The sequence below is a fragment of the Mirounga angustirostris genome, unplaced genomic scaffold (genome assembly GCF_029215605.1).
Source record: "Mirounga angustirostris isolate CCGP_5_RB_7025 unplaced genomic scaffold, mMirAng1.0.hap1 SCAF_4, whole genome shotgun sequence".
Taxonomy (NCBI): domain Eukaryota; kingdom Metazoa; phylum Chordata; class Mammalia; order Carnivora; family Phocidae; genus Mirounga; species Mirounga angustirostris.
The window spans coordinates 68,036,291-68,052,388 of record NW_026991712.1 but is presented as its reverse complement, the minus strand read 5'-3'; the positions used below and the strand labels follow the sequence as shown (position 1 = coordinate 68,052,388).

The window sequence follows — 16,098 nt, the reverse complement described above, 5'->3', positions numbered from 1 at the left end:
GTCATAGCATCATCTTTTCTACCATATAGAAGCTGAGAAAAGGGTATGGTTATACGGAGGCTATCCTGATTAGGACTGTTCCATACATTTTCTTTGGGAAAATGATGAATAGTTACAAGTACTGTCATTAGAGTTGGCAGAGTAAAAGATATATAGTTGACCCTTGAGCAACACAGGGGTATGGGGCATCAACCCTCCACATAGTATTTATAGTATTATACTATAAAAAATCTGCATGGAAGTGGACCCATGCAGTTCAAGCCCATGTTGTTCAAGGTCAACTATGTAGACAGAAACTGGAACCTAGAAAATTCTTATCTGTGAAATTGCCAGAGAAATAAACATGACTCTTCTAAAAGTGGTCCAGATTGAATTTGGTTATTTGTTTAACTGATTTAAATAAAGGAAAAGAGCATGTGTGGGGAAAACAGCTAAGCCGTGGTTTTAAGGATGGGAAGAAGAATTTGAGGAAAAATGAAGGAAAGGGTGAACAAAGGCAACAATTTTAAGAAAGATGTTAAGGTTGAGTAATCTCAGTTTAGCAAAAGCCATCCAAAGGTTTGGGGGTCCTGAATATAGGTAAAATAAGGAATCTTATTCAGTAGGAAGGGCAAAAAAGAAAGACATGGTTCAAGAAAGTTTTGATACTAGTCAGTAATAGAAAAATAGAAGGAGGATAACAAGAAGAATACAAAGGAAAAATATGGAGGGGATTGAATATAACACCTGTGGATGATCTTGTTCTGGTGTGTTGGTTGGAAGCTGACCACTTTATGGTATCATACAGTTGTTCTTGAGAACGCAATCTACTTCATGTCATTAGAGGGGAGGAAAATTTCTTTTTTTCCTTCTTCTCTTCCAGGTTCCCTGACAAAAGATAGATTAACAAGAGAAAATTCATGCAGTGTACATTGTGTGAGAGAAACCTCAATGAAGAGTAACTCAAAGGGTTGGTTAGAACTTGGGCTTATATAGCATCTTCGCAAAGGAAGAGGACTTCAGGTTTCTAGGGGTGGTAAATTGTGGGAAGGCAAATAAAATATATAGAAAATTAGTGGAAGATAAGGGCTAATAAAGTTTACTATGTAGATTCCTCAGGACTGGTAAGGATCTATAGTTGTCTCCAGTGATTAACTTTTGTCTTTCCTGGTAGAAGAAGGGGACATTTATTTTAGGTAAATAGAGGGAAGGTGGAGAACTTTTCTTGTATCTGCTTCTTCTCAGTTGCCTTCAGCTCAAAATAATCCTTATGTCCAAGTGGCATATTTTGGGTGTGGCATATTCGGTCACCTACATCATCATCTGCTGCTTCAGGCCTTTCCAAAGACCTTCAATTTAAGGTTTCCTGTTGAGGTGGATTTCTATTTGAAGTAAGGCTTTTATTTATTTATTTTTTAGTTGTGAAATGTGAATCAAAGGTTGTATTCTTTGTTTTGGAGCAGTTTTGGTGGTAAGGAAGACAGTGTGTTTTGGTTGAGGGCCCCCCTCCCCAAAGTGTATCTACCCCTTTCATGTATAAAAAAGGGAAAGGGTATGAGTAATTAGGGACTCTAACAGTGGGAGAAGAAGATGGAGAGGATTTGACGTTTTGAGTTACAGGCATGGAACCCAATTAAGGAGGTCAGGGACATCTCTTTAGACATGACGTATAAGGGAAAGGCAATGGCAGAAAAGTTAGGGAGTCAATTCTGGCGATAGCCAACTAATTGTAGAAATCCTTGGAGTTGTCTTTTGGTGTTAGGGAGAGGGAAATTGATAATGGTGTTAATTTTTTTTTAGGAATAAAGTCTTTACTTCAGGGAGGATATCATGTGCTAGCACTTGAGGGCTGTTAATTGTTTTATGTTTAGAGATGTTATGTCCCTTTTGGGTAAGAGCTTGCAGTAAATACTGGGCATTGACAACCATCATTAAGCAGAGGTCATCTGTATACTGAATTCGGGTAATGAGGCTCAGATACCCTCAGAGGATGGACTGAAGTTCCTCAAAAGAGGTTCGCCTGAGTCATGAGTGGATGAGACTGAGCAGTGGGGGAAAGAAGATGGAGTACAGTGTGGGGCTGTGCCTGACCATTCCTCATCCCAGATCTTCATATCACCCCAAGTGCATGGTACTCTAAGAAAGAGGAGTATAGTGCACAGTAAAATTCTGCTGTGGGTAACCTGTCAGAAGAGTTCTTGTGGACTGGAGAGGGAGCTCCTGATGAGAGCCAAATTGCCACAGGGGTTTATTTATTCAACTGTAGTTAATGAGTCTCTACAGCAACTCCATAGGGGTCAGCCTGTACTATGTATGTGTGTAGATGTAGAATTAAAAGAAGTGAAGTTTAAAATCAACTAAAAAATTAAAGCCAATTACTTAAAATACTTAAAACAGAGAAATGGATTGAAGTCTGAGACAGAAATAAAACCCAATAGGGTAGGACCTTATCACTGTAATACAGCTAACATTTAGGATGAGAGAGAAAAAAAGTAGAGAGAGGAGGTTAAGTCTGAGGGTTTGTAAGGAGGCTGCTGAGGGCAGCTCAACTTCCCAGTAGACAATATTCCATTTAGCACAAGGCAGACCTTCATCCCACTTGTGACTGTTCCCCTGGTGGCTGTCACCCAGCCTTGCAATGAGAACTAGGCCTCAGTAAGGTCTGCATCCTGTGAGTATTGACCCTGTGCTAGACGCTGGTTAGATACTGATTATACAAAGGTGAAAAAGACGGTCTGCATTTAAAAGCACTTTTCAGCAGGGAGGCAGGCAGGTAAACAGCTATAAATTCAGTGTCATAAGGATTGTTTGAGACCTCCACACAGAGGATCCACAAGTAGGAGCAAAGAATTCTCTGGAGGTTTAGAGTTTTCCCAGATGTGACAAGTGAGCAGCACTCTGCAGATGAGCAGACAGACAAAGCAGGAAAGGGCATGGAGCTGAGAAAACAGTAAAAGCAAAGGTTCAGAGGACACAATACACACATTTTCCCTTCCTCCCTCCCCTCACTCCCTCCCTTGCTACTGATTCTGAGATGTCTGGTGTGGAAGGGGTGATAGTTTTCAAAGTGGTGAAAAGGTTGAGTGCCTAGAATATAGGTGGGGTTCAGAGTCCTGCAATGTGAGGATAGAAGAACAGGTTGGGCCTGGTTGTAAAGGGCCTTGGATGCCAATTAGCAGTTTACCACACATGCAGTGCTGCTCTCTCAAAGTTCAAGGGATAAAATCTTGTAGAAAGGGAACTCTGGCAGCTGTGGAAGGGGTATGTAAGGGCAAGAATAATGCGACACTGGTAGTCTAATGTGGAGGTAGTCTAATAGCAGTTCTGATGAGAGATGATTAATCTTAGAAATGGGTTGGGGTCAGACATTTCCAAGTAGAATTGGTAGAATCTGGTGGCCTGTGGAACTGGGTCTGAAAGGAGCATGTGGTGTTGTGGAGGGTGTGGACTTTATAACCAGGCCAGCCAAGTTCAGTGTGATGCTGGCATTCACTAGCTGTGTGACTCTGAGCCAGGGACAGACACGTTCAAAGTTCAGTTCTCTTCTGTAAAAATGGGCACAATGCCACTTACCTTTTTTTCAGCAGAGGTTGAATGACACAACGTATGTGAATCTAAAGTTTTGTCTGGCACAAAGTAAGTAATCCATACATTTGAGTGCCCTTCAGCAGGTGTTCAAAGCCTCCCACATATGTTTCATGTGCATCTTTCTAGGGGAAGTCTTACTCTCCTGTACCCATTCCCTCCCTCCAAAAATAATAGGGCTCTTCATTATTTCTCAGACATGGCCTATTCATTCTCGTCTCTGTCTTTACTCATGCTATTTCTTTTCTTGGAATATCCTTCTTCTCCTCAGTTCTCATTTTTCTCCAGGGCAGTCAATTCACCTTAAAGGCTCTGCTTCAAATTGTACCTCGTCTAAGAACACATCCTCAATTACCCCACGTGGAAATTAACTTTCCTTCCAAAGCATTCTATTGGAACCATTCTAATGACCCTTACACTATACTGCAATTTACCTGGCTATTTTAGGTATATATATTCTCTCTTTTAGGTAGCATCTAGTTAATTTTTCTATTCACTGTAGTATTTAATTCAGTGTATGGTGTTATCAAAAGTAGACATTTGGGGTGCCTGGGTGGCTCAGTTGGTTAAGCATCTACCTTCGGCTCAGGTCATGATCCCAGGGTCCTGGGATTGAGTCCACATAGGCTTCTTGCTGAGCAGGGAGCGAGCTTCACCCTCTGCCTGCCACTCCCCTTGCTTGTGCGCTCTCTCTCTGACAAATAAACAAATAAAATCTTTAAAAAAAAAGTAGACATTTTATGGATTAATATGATTGACTTGGGTAGAAAAGAGAGCAGTCAAGCAAGTACTAGCTATGGGGGCAGGAGGAGGACAACATGTGTCCTTGCTAGCAAGAAAATCAGAGGAGATGTACTGCCGCCAATCCTAATTTTATTACCCCCATTTCTAGTTCCACCTATGTAAATCACAGTTCCTCCACAGCATCTAAGTGTGGCAAAATTCAACATATAAGGCCAGTAAAGAGTGTTTCAGACAACACCATCCTACTAGTTTACTGAGTTTTTGGTTGGTTTGTAGGTTTCACCTGTTTTGTGAGCTACAGGCTTAATTTAGATGAGTGGCAAAGACGGTATATGCTCTAGTTCTTCCGTGTTATTTCTGTAAGAAAAATATATAGTATAAATATTATATATATTTGAATATACAAGTATATGTTTTATAAAAATATATAATATTTATACTATATAAAAATATATTAAAAATATGGGCGCCTGGGTGGCTCAGTTGGTTAAGCAACTGCCTTCGGCTCAGGTCATGATCGTGGAGTCCCTGGATCAAGTCCCGCATCGGGCTCCCTGCTCAGCAAGGAGCTTGCTTCTCCCTCTGACCCTCCCCCTTCTCATGTGCTCTCTCTCTCTCATTCTCTCTGTCTCAAATAAATAAATAAAATCTTTAAAAATATATATATATATTAAAAATATATAATATAAATATAAAATCACAATCTAGCCTAACAGCAGATCGTTTCAAAATTAAATTATCTGATTAAGTAGCACACTCTTTTTTCGCTTAGAAGTTTTAGCTTATTAAATCTGCATGGCTTAATTTCATGATATTAGTTTGTGGTCCCTTTAAGCACAGCAAAAGTCACTAGAGGAAGATAGTGTTGAACTCAGCAGCCTGGAAAAGCAGCCTGTAATGAAAACTTACAGAGGAAAAACTAGCATTTGTGTAATGGACAACCAGATGTGGTTAGTTTTTCTTAAACTTATCTGTAAAGAAAAGCAATTTTTGAGAACAATCGCCTAATATTTGTATTGTATTTAAAAATGAAAAAGAAACAGCTATTGTTTATGTGAAAGATCTTTATTTTCTTTTGAACAATATTAAAACAAATAAATTATTGTGCAGTTCACTAACATACTGAGCACATATTAGTGTTAACCTTATAAATAAACGGCACTTCTGGTGCAATTACAGTAAAGTAATAGAGACAATTAGATAGTTATTTATCTTACCACCTTGTAAAATTGCCTGCTCATTTCACATTGTTCTTTTAATGTTCTTCAGTCATATTTAAAAAAAATGTCAAAGTCCCATCATGAAATGTACTTCTGTTGATTGATGTATTTTAATTCTATTTACTGCTAATGACATCACCAGTAAATCACATTTAAGAGACATCTTTAAATATTACCCTTTATTCGTGTGCTTCACAGTGTCATAAGAAAGTGTTTTAAGTACCCCAAAGCAAATTAAGTAGAACTCTGATATAAACCTCCTTTACAGAGGAATAAAAGTTGGGTAAACCAGAGCTTTTTGTTCTTGTTATTGTTTATTCTTTTTCAATGAGTTTATTCTGCTGTTATTTCTAATTATACAATTTTTTGAATTATATGATTTTGTAAGGAAGACTTTATAATTTTTTTTTAGAAAACAGGCATGATCTAATTTTTTAATAAAAATTATAATGTAAAGTTAGCTTCTCAATGCCAAGTCAAAATTAAGTATGTTCTCTAAAGAACATTCACAAGTGCTCTCAATTTTTTCATAGACATATGTACAGAGAATCACAAGTATCAGCTCACCTGATTAGAATAATTTTCTTATAAAGAAAAACACCCTTCATATATCCTTTCACAAAGATACTATTGTATGATTAATGTTGAAACCCAAGTAAGCTGAACAAATGTTTAACAAATTTTGCACCCTGTGTTTTTTTATTTTCAAGCTTAAAATAAAAAAATCATGAAACACTATCAAATTGTCATAAATTGAAAGCTATACTGACATTGTGTCAATAAATGAAATATTCTTTGACATAAACTATAATACAAACAGCACACTTTAACTACTGGTTTTTAAAAGTAAATGTGAATTAGAATTTGGCTAGAATATTCTGATAGATAGTAAAAGTAAAATTATTTCATACATAATGTGAAAAGTTCCAGGTGTAACTGACAGTGATTTTTAAAATGTAAACATTTCCTTTCTTTTGTGTAGTTGTGTTATTGTTCAATTAAAAATAAAGTCCATGTGTGACAATTAAATATTATTCCATTTCTAATTCTCTATGTAGTCATGATAAGAATAACCAAAAACTGAAGTCAAAATTACATTCTAGATTTATTTGAAAATGCAGAAATAATATTAAGAAACCATCAGCTATACCTGAAATATTTCCTAAATTATTTTTGATTATCAATTGTATCAACATGAGTAATTTCATGAAGAGGTCTAGATGCTACATACAATAGTTTATGGTGTACAGACTCCTCAATCAAAAGTTTCTATTGTGTAAATATACTGAAATAGAACTTTCCTGAGATGAACTATCTTGCTGGTCCACAGAATAACTCTGTAAAACTGTATTCAGATTTTAATCTGAATTATAATCTAATCTGACATCCACCCAAGATGGGAGTTAATAATTTTCATCATCAGTTGATTTGTGCTAATTCTTCTTTTCAGTGGACCATTTATACATTTATTACTAAACCAATGTAGTCAGATAACTTGTGGAAAATGAAACTTTTCAGAAACAGCTACTTTAGGAGATACTTTCAAGTATAAAAATCAGGAATCCTTTCTATGCTTTTAAGGTATACTAACATTTAACTACTTGAAAGATACAGAAAATGCATTTAAAAAGTCAAGAAGTTTCCCAAATATCCATGTTGCTCATGTCAGAAGAGTTTTACATTTTAAAAGATCAATCAGAAAAATGTTAATTAGCTTAAAGGATTTTTTTTCTTTCATTCATATAACCAGGTAGGATCTCACTCATGTATTTATAATTAGGAAGTCATTGACATTAAGTAACTTCTTCTCATTGACTGATCTGTGAAATGCTGCTTAGGTAATTTTCAGACTTCATTATAAAATTTGTCCACTCCTGACAAATGTCCTCCATGGAGAATTCTGTACCACCATATTCCAGAGGAAGAATGTGTGGGAAATGCTGAAGTAAGTTTTGTTTGTAATTGTTCCCGTGCATGTGAATCTGAAATAGCCAAAATGTTTCAGAAGATATGCCCTCAGTCTCTCAGTAGATTAGATATATTTCTAATGTAAAATCAACACCATAGAACAAGGCATTTTAATGACTTTCAAGAGAGGAGAGCATGTATAGATACTGTGCCCTTTATTTCTCTGCTTATGTAAGAATTACACTTAAATTTCTATTGTGCTGCTTATGAGTCTAACCACCTTATTGTTTTTATATGTATTTGTATTTGTATAACTATATAAGATTTATAGAAAGATATTCTGTCCTCTTTCAAAAATAGATTTTTTTTTTAAAGATTTTATTTATTTATTTGAGAGAGAGAATGAGATAGAGCATGAGAGGGGGGAGGGTCAGAGGGAGAAGCAGACTCCCCGCTGAGCAGGGAGCCCGATGCGGGACTCGATCCCGGGACTCCAGGATCATGACCTGAGCCGAAGGCAGTCGCTTAACCAACTGAGCCACCCAGGCGCCCCTCAAAAATAGATTTTTAAAACTCTAAATAAAATTATTTTATATGGTCTATTCCCTAATGTACAGGTGATTCTTAGCAAAATATCTAACATCCTGAGACTGTTCTAGAGATGATAAAAATATACTTCCTGGTATTAGTTCATATGAATTAGAAGCATATATCTGCACACACCGTTAATGTATATGGGGAGTAACTTATGTGGTACAGTTGATGGATACTCTTGGCTAGGACAGAATTGAGACAATTATGATGGTTGAGAACCTTAAATTTTCAAATATTTTAAACTATAAAAAGTGATCATATAATGCCATGAAGTTAAAATAAAGACTTAGAGCCTTCAATTAAAAGCACATCTTGCTAAAAATAAATAAGTACCCTTTTTCCATCTGCTAGTTCATCTATACATTCAATGATCATTTAAAAACAGCTACTGGGGTGCCTGGGTGGTTCAGTCGGTTAAGCGACTGCCTTCAGCTCAAGTCATGATCCTGGAGTCCCTGGATCGAGTCCCGCATCGGGCTCCCTGCTCGGCGGGGAGTCTGCTTCTCCCTCTGACCCTCCCCCCTCTCATGTGCTCTCTCTCAAATAAATAAATAAAACCTTTAAAAAATAAAAAAATAAAAATAAAATAAAAACAGCTACTGTATGCTAGGATAGGAGAATTGAAAAATGAATGAAACAAGTTTCCTGGAGTTGGGAACCTCAGAGTCCCAATTCTTGATTTCTTCTGAAATGTTTAAAATACCATCAGCTAATTGAAAAAAATTCCACTATTTCCTCAGAAGGGGGCAAATAAAAACACTCACAAGGTATTGCCAAAATGTTGAAAGGGAGGAGAATGGCTTGATTGGGTCCCCATCTCCCTTACTTTGGCAAGTCTGTTTCATGTCAATTACCTTTCACTGAAATGCTTCACCTACCTTCTCAATTTTTTTATTTTTCTTTCTTTTTTGCTCATATTCTCCTATTCATTAGGTTCGGTTCATTGTTTTTGTTTTTATTTGTCCAGAATATAACCCAAAATAGAAATACTTATTTTTAGATCTTTCAGAGTTAAACAAAACGTGTCAGATATTATCAAGCTACACTGAAGAGAGACAAAAGTGAACCCCGCAAAATTGACTTTTTTAAAAATGCTAGAATGAAAAGTGGCCATCTTCATAGGTGTAGTTCTTCTTGAAGACAGATAGAAATTCCTACTGGATAATCTCTACAAATTATCCTTTATAGATTAATGTAGAAGAGTGGTTGCCATTCTTGGGAATTCAAATTTTATTTTTAATACTTGAAAAATCCTAAGAGATATTAGATATTCACCTGAGATAAGGCTCCACAAGATAGGTAAAAACAAAAACAAAGAAACCCATCAAATCTCTTTGCTTTAATTAACATGACATTAAGTCACATACCTTGGGTATTGTGGTTTTCAGTTATGCATGTCTAATTTAAATACATTTATTTTTTATTTGCACAGATAATACATTCATATGGCTAGAAATCAAAACAAGATAAAAGATATACAATGAGATGCCTTGGTCCCTACTCAAACCTCATCCACCCCATCCACACCTCTACTCTATTACATATAGTTAGGTTGCTTTCTTGTATCCTTTTAATGTAAATACAACTAGAGATTCTGATTTCTCCCCTTTTTATACAAAAGGTAGTATACTATAAAAACTATTCTTCATTTTTTTATTTCACTTTACATCATGAAAGTCTTACTGTATTCCATTGTGTTGATACAGCTGTTTAACCAGTTCCCTAATGATGAACACTTGGTGGTTTCCAATCTTTTGCTGCAATGAATCCTTTTGTATCTGTAATTTTGTTTATGTGCTGGTATATCTGTGGGATAAAATCCCAAAAGTGCAAAGCCTGTGATTTTGATAACTATTATCACACTGCCCTCTATAGGGAATATACCATTTTGCACTCCCACTTCAATGAATGAGAGGCTGTTCCCCCCACAGCCTAACTTGATTTTCCAAATTAAAAAGGAATTTTAATTTATAAAAATGCTTTGTTAGACAAATACTTAAAACATTGGGCTAATTGTGGGGAGGGGAGGTAATAATGCAATCCTTAAATAAAAAGGATTGGAACATTTGGTACAGAAGAATAATGACTTGAATATGTTTTACTTACCCGTTCCTTAATTTTTTCAGTCAGGAATGGTTTAATCATGGAAAAGACAGCATGGAAAATTATTGGCTCATTTATCAAATGAATACCACGAACTTTTAATGGAAAGGAATCCTTTTGAAAATAAAGAAAAAAATTATTAATAACAAAGCATAAATCAATATATATTCCTATTGACCAGTCCCTTCTCTGAACACTTGCTTTACTTAGTGCAGTACCTAAAGTGGGATTTTATTTTCAGAATTATTTATTCCATCAACACAATATCCTGCTCTGCAGTTCACAGTCACTAGATTAAGGAAAGATCTCTGAAAAAGGTTTCACCTTATAGCTTAGGCAAAGTATTTTAAGAAAGACCTGCATCTTTTGTAAGTAAGACACAGAAAATATCTTTTCCAACCACATATAAATGTTCTTTCAACGAACCAGTGAGTCATTTGGATGTTTATATTTAACCATGTTCCCCTAATTTTTATTTTGAGAAAAAAATTAAAATCTCATAGAAGCTGAAGAAATAGTAAACACACACTTTTAAACTTCTGGCACAGGTATAGGTCTTTCACATCAAAGTAATACGGGTTTATTTAGAAAGCTTAAAACATTAAGAATTAAAAAAAAAACACTTCATCAATAGTTTTCCTACACAAAATGTGCTCACATACAGATTTCTCCCGCCAAATTTCTTTCATGCAAAATTCTTTTTTTTTTTCCCCTATGCATACCTTTTACAGATGTGTTATCAATTTGGAGCTTTTCCTTCTAGGTTCTTTCTATGAATAATTTTATTTTAAACATAATTGCCAATATGCTGTCTAAATAATTTGCACCCTGTTTTGTTTCATTGACATAATACAATTTTTACACATATCATGAGTTTTAATATTGTTGCAATAATCTATCAAATGGATATACCATAATTTTCCTATTTCTGGAAAAATAAACTGTTTCTAATTCTCATCTATAAAAATTGATCCTATAGTAACTATCTTTATTTATCGGAGGCAATGGTGGTTATAAACACAACTCCTACATTCAGATGACCTGAACTGGAATTCTTGCTTCACTGTTGACAAAATGTGTGTGCTTGGGCATTGCTATGTCACCCCTCTGACATAGTTAATTAATCTGTAAAATGGGAAAAATAATAGCTATAGGCTTGTTTGGTCATTAAAGGGTAATGCACTTGAGACATTTAGCAAAGTACTTGGCACATAATAAGCTACTATTGTTATTATATATGAAGTCTTTACTGTATTTCAGATTATTCATTGGCTAGGTCCCCGAAAGTAGAATTACCGGATCAAAGATGATGGCCATCTTAAAAACCTTTTAATTTCTGAAGGGATTGTATCAATTTATACCCACCAAGAATGTAACATTTTATTGTACCATTGCTATAAATATTGTTTTGAGTCAATTTTTTAATTTAGGAAGAAAATATTAATAACAGAAAGAGAAAGTTACCACGCTATTATTTAAATGTATAAATTCTGTAGTTACTAATTTTGAACCTATTTTCAGTTTCTTGCAACAGTCTTTCTTTTATGAATTAATAGCACTTTATTTCCTCTTAGCATTATTGAATTCTATGTGTCATTTTAAAATTATTTATTTTCTAATAAATGTATTATACTCTTGCTTTGTTGAACATATAACTAAATTGAAATCTATTATTTGGAATTAGTATCCCAAAGAGTTAAAATATACACTTACTGTAAGAACAGCAGCAATCTTCTTGGCTACGGATGGGGTGATTTGAAAAGCATGAGAAAACTGCCAGCCTTCTAGATCAAAGATAGCCTTGATACCATTCCGTTGCGTTTCTACCTCCTGTACAATAAGCTCGGATGTGATTAGACTTACGCGAAAAACATCATAAGCTGTGAAAACTTTGGGGTCCCATTGTGCTAAAAAAAATTTTAAAAATAGCATATCTCAGCATAGTGTAAGGATTCAGGAAGATTTACAAAGGGAAACTAATTCTTTTGAGACTTAAAATGTCAGTAGAAATAAAAACATGTACAAAGAGCGTGAATTGAATAATGGATCAATTTGGTAGTCCAAAAACATGTTCCTGCTATTTCCTCTATCCTCAAATCCCTAGGGAAAAACAGATAAGGGCATGGGGGAGAAGAGAATGAATGCAGGCTGGATTTGATTGCCAGATGAAGCTATAGCCCAAAACATTCAGGAGAGGGTTGTGGCTAAAGAGGAAAATGTCCCCAGGTATGCTCCCAGCTCGGAGGTGTTGGAAATGGGAAAAGCAAGGGCTTTTGGATGATAAAGGATTATAAAGAGTAACTAAGGTCCCTATAGTAACCGAAGAGGTTGCTAAGGGAAATGGATGAAGAGCAGACTGGCAGGCTGATGTATCAGACACCCCTCGGTGGCAACAGCACATAGCTGTCATGTCTGCACAGGCCAGAACAGTAAGTGTGGGCTTTGGAAAAGAGCCAGGGAAGCACTCTGGTAGCTGCCTACACCCAGGGGAAACAACAAAGCATTACTGACATTCCTGTCCTCTCCCCTCCCCCACCATCCCTGGGCAGGCCAGGGCAAGCAGAAAGGACAGTAATGGACAGGCAAACAGGTGATCTTAAAAGAAGATACACATTCACTAAGTATTATAACATTTTTAAAAATACACACAAAGAAGAGGGGAACCACACTCAATAGACAAAGACATTAAAACCTAAGGAAACAGTTAATAAAGCAAGAGACATTAAAAAGAAGCAAGATAGTTTCAGTGAGGGAATAAAAGGGTAATGTAGGCTATTATTATAAGAACAGGTTATTATTTAAAAGAATCAGTTGAGATCTTGGAAATAAAAAGATGATAATTCAAGTAAATCTCAGTTGATGGGACAAATAGCAGAAAAGACACAGCCAATGAGTGCATAATGGTTTGGAATACCAAACTGAAAAGAGCCAGCAATTGATATGTATGCATCAAAAGACTCATGCAGCTAGAGACATGCAGCTAGATCCAGAGTTTTGACATCCAACTAATTAGAGTTCTGGAAGGAAGTAATGCAGGGAATAGGGAAGAGGGGAAAGAGGAATAACAGTAGAGAAAAATGTTCCAAAGCTGAAAAAAATGCAAGTCTTCATACTGAAGGTTCCAAGGAGCGCCTAAGGAGACAAATGAGAAAGGGGAAAGAAAAGATTCATGATTAAGTAATGGTAAAGTTTCAAAATACCAAAGTTTCTGGCTTGGGCAACTGGGTAGAATGGTGGTACCATTTATTGAGAGAGGAAACAGTGAAAGAGAAATGTTTTGGGAGGAAAAAATCGTAAGTAGTTTTGGACACGTAAAAATGGTGAATGAGAGACATCCAACTGGAGACAGTTGGAATAGGGAGCTGCTCCTACAGATCCCTGGGGACAGGAGATGGTGGGGTGAAGACAGAAATCTGAGAGTTGTTTGTACTTGCATGGCAGCCTGCAACAGGGATTATCTTAGGTCTACACAGAAAGTAGCATAAGAAGAGGAAGTGCCCTAAAGAATTTCAGAATTGAAAAGGCGGTAGAACAGGTGGTGCCAGTAAAGGAGACTCAGAAGGAGCAGCCAGTTTAAGTCAGGAAAACATCAGGAGAATGTAGCATTAGAAAAGCCAAGGGAAGAGGATATCTCAAGAAAGAGGAAGTGGTTTGCTGTGTTGAGAGATCAAGTAAAACAGAACTAAACATGTCCACTAGATTTGGTGAAAAGAAGGTCACTGATGATTTGTTAAGGCCATTTCAGCACAGAGGTGAAAGTGAAACGAGGCCAGGGTGGATTGAGAGGAATTGTGAAAAACTGTGAAAATATGGATGGTGAACATCACTAATTTGAGATGTTTGGCTGAGAATGAGGAGTAGGGAGATGGCTGGGGTGGAGGTTGGAGGATCTTGTGGGATTGAGAAGGAGTTTTTGTTTTGTTTTGGATGGCTGACCCTTAATAGATTTAAATGTTGATAGGGAGTGTCTTCTAGCAAGGAAAAAATCGAAGATAGAAAAGAGACAATCAGAAGTATTCCCAGAAAGGCATAATGGGATTGCCCTTTGCTTTTTAAGAGCCTCAGCTGCCTGGTAAGAATTTGAGTAATCAATTCATGGATAACCCAGCTCAAATATACTATACTACTTCAGACATTGGCAGAAAAGCTAAAATGGTGAAAAATACAAGCAGAATGATTGAAAGTCTGCCGTCAAGAAAATAGTTACTGGCCTAAATTTCCAAGCTCACCAACATAGTTGTCTAGACCTGTGCTGTCCAATGGGGTAGCCATTAGCCATGTGTGGCTATTTAAATTTAAACTAATTAACATTAAATGAAATTAAAAATTCAATTTCTTAGTTGCAAAAGCCACATTTCAAGTGCTCAATAGCCACATGTGACTAGTGGCTACTGTAGAACAATTTCATCATCATAGAAAATTCTATTGGATAGGGCTGGTCTAGACTCTAAGCTCCCTTAAGGCAAAAGGAAAATATGACTTAACTTCTTCATTCCTTTTCCAGCATCTATTTAATATTTATTGAGTGCTTATTATATATCAAGTAATGTTCTAATTATATTTCATGTGTATTACAGGATTTAATGCTCACAGGAACCCCGTAAGATAGGTTTTTACTATGCCTGTTTGACAGAGAAAATGGGATTACGGGTACATAGCTGCCCACGTAGCTAGAACATAGCAGAGCTGCAGTTCCAACCTGGGCAATGTGCTGTAGAACTTTAACCCTAAGAACTAAGCCATAGTCAAAACTTAATACTCACTGTTAAATTTTATTTTTGCTGCGACAGTATAATAGTTTCAAAAGGCATAAAATTATATCTGGCTGGTAGGCTAATAGTGGCAAAAACTGAGTTTCACCTTGTGTTGCCTGATGGACTGGAGAAAAAAGGTTGTGTGCATTTTCACTGCAGAGATGGTACCTAGGGAAAGGTGGTTATGCTAATGTTCTACCCAAAACCTCTACCACAGATTTCCTTTTTTAGTTTCTCCCATTAATTCAATTACATTTAGGAAATTTATAAATCTTTATCCTATCCTTTCCTTTTACTCCTAAACCTCTTCTGAGTTTTCCCTTTGCACCCTAGAATAAGATCTTATTCTACATAACACACAGGAAATTTGCTGCATGCCCTTCTGTTCTGACCATCACTAACTTATGTGTTTTCTGTTTTTGTTTTTTTTAAGATTTTATTTATTTGACAGAGAGCGCACAAGCAGGGGGAGCAGCAGGCAGAGGGAGAGGGAGAAGCAGGCTCCCTGCAGAGCAAGGAGCTGGATATGGGGCCTGATCCCAGGACCCTGGGATCATGACCTGAGCTGAAGGCAAATGCTTAACCGACTGAGCCACCCAGGGACCGCCCCAACCAACATGTTTTCTTGATTTTAAAAACAGTATACTTAAATGTTAATGTACCATAAGAAACCCTCTCACTAAGCAATAGAAGACAATTGATGCAGTGTTAAGGTATGTATGTATGTATTTATTTATTTATTCATAAAGCTTTTATTTTTAAATAATCTCTATACCCAACGTGGGGCTCAAACTCACAACCCCGAGATCAAGAGTCGCACGTTCCACTGACTGAGCCATCCAGATGCCCCCAGTGTTAAGGTATTTATGATCAAAGTAGCACATTAGTTTTTTCACTATGAAGATGTCATTTTTACTTCTTAACTTGCCCCAGGTAATTTATGCACAAATTTGAAAAAACTCCAGCCAGGCAGTACAGAGCCAGGACACTTGCAGAAAGAGCCCCCTGAAGGTTTCAGTTTTATGTTCCTGGGACCTTTGAGTAGCATTGCCAGATAAAATATAAGACTCCCTGTTAAAGCTGAATTTCAGATAAAAAACAAATAATTTTTTAGTATGTATGGAGCATACTGATACTAAAAAATTATATCCTGTTTATCTGAAATTCAAATTCAAACTGGACATCCCATATTTTCATACACTCTATGGTTA

General features: G+C 36.4%; 1 protein-coding gene and 1 long non-coding RNA gene across 6 annotated transcripts in view; one reads left to right on the top strand and one right to left on the bottom strand.

The window, feature by feature from the left end:
- The window catches only part of LOC135364106 (uncharacterized), a 37,288-nt gene that overhangs the window by 10,376 nt on the left and 10,814 nt on the right, over positions 1-16,098 (top strand). The window contains exon 2 of the long non-coding RNA XR_010410685.1: positions 15,321-15,600. This is a non-coding gene — a long non-coding RNA (uncharacterized LOC135364106). The remainder of the gene's footprint in view (positions 1-15,320; positions 15,601-16,098) is intronic.
- Positions 1-16,098, bottom strand: part of TTPA (alpha tocopherol transfer protein) — a 32,543-nt gene that overhangs the window by 7,987 nt on the left and 8,458 nt on the right. For 2 of the 5 annotated variants that reach the window (XR_006794347.3, XR_006794346.3), the window contains exons 3-5: positions 11,847-12,040; positions 10,137-10,247; positions 727-867 (exon numbers count right to left, since the gene is read on the bottom strand). Coding sequence is in view for 2 of the 5 variants with exons in the window: in XM_045896494.3 (XP_045752450.1) it covers positions 7,337-7,510; positions 10,137-10,247; positions 11,847-12,040 (479 nt within the window). In the remaining 3 variants the exon portion in view is untranslated. Of the gene's footprint in view, positions 1-726; positions 868-4,142; positions 4,259-5,354; positions 7,511-9,354; positions 9,837-10,136; positions 10,248-11,846; positions 12,041-16,098 lie in introns of those variants that run through there. The other 3 variants (XR_008507700.2, XM_045896494.3, XM_045896495.3) reach the window with 3 other exon arrangements.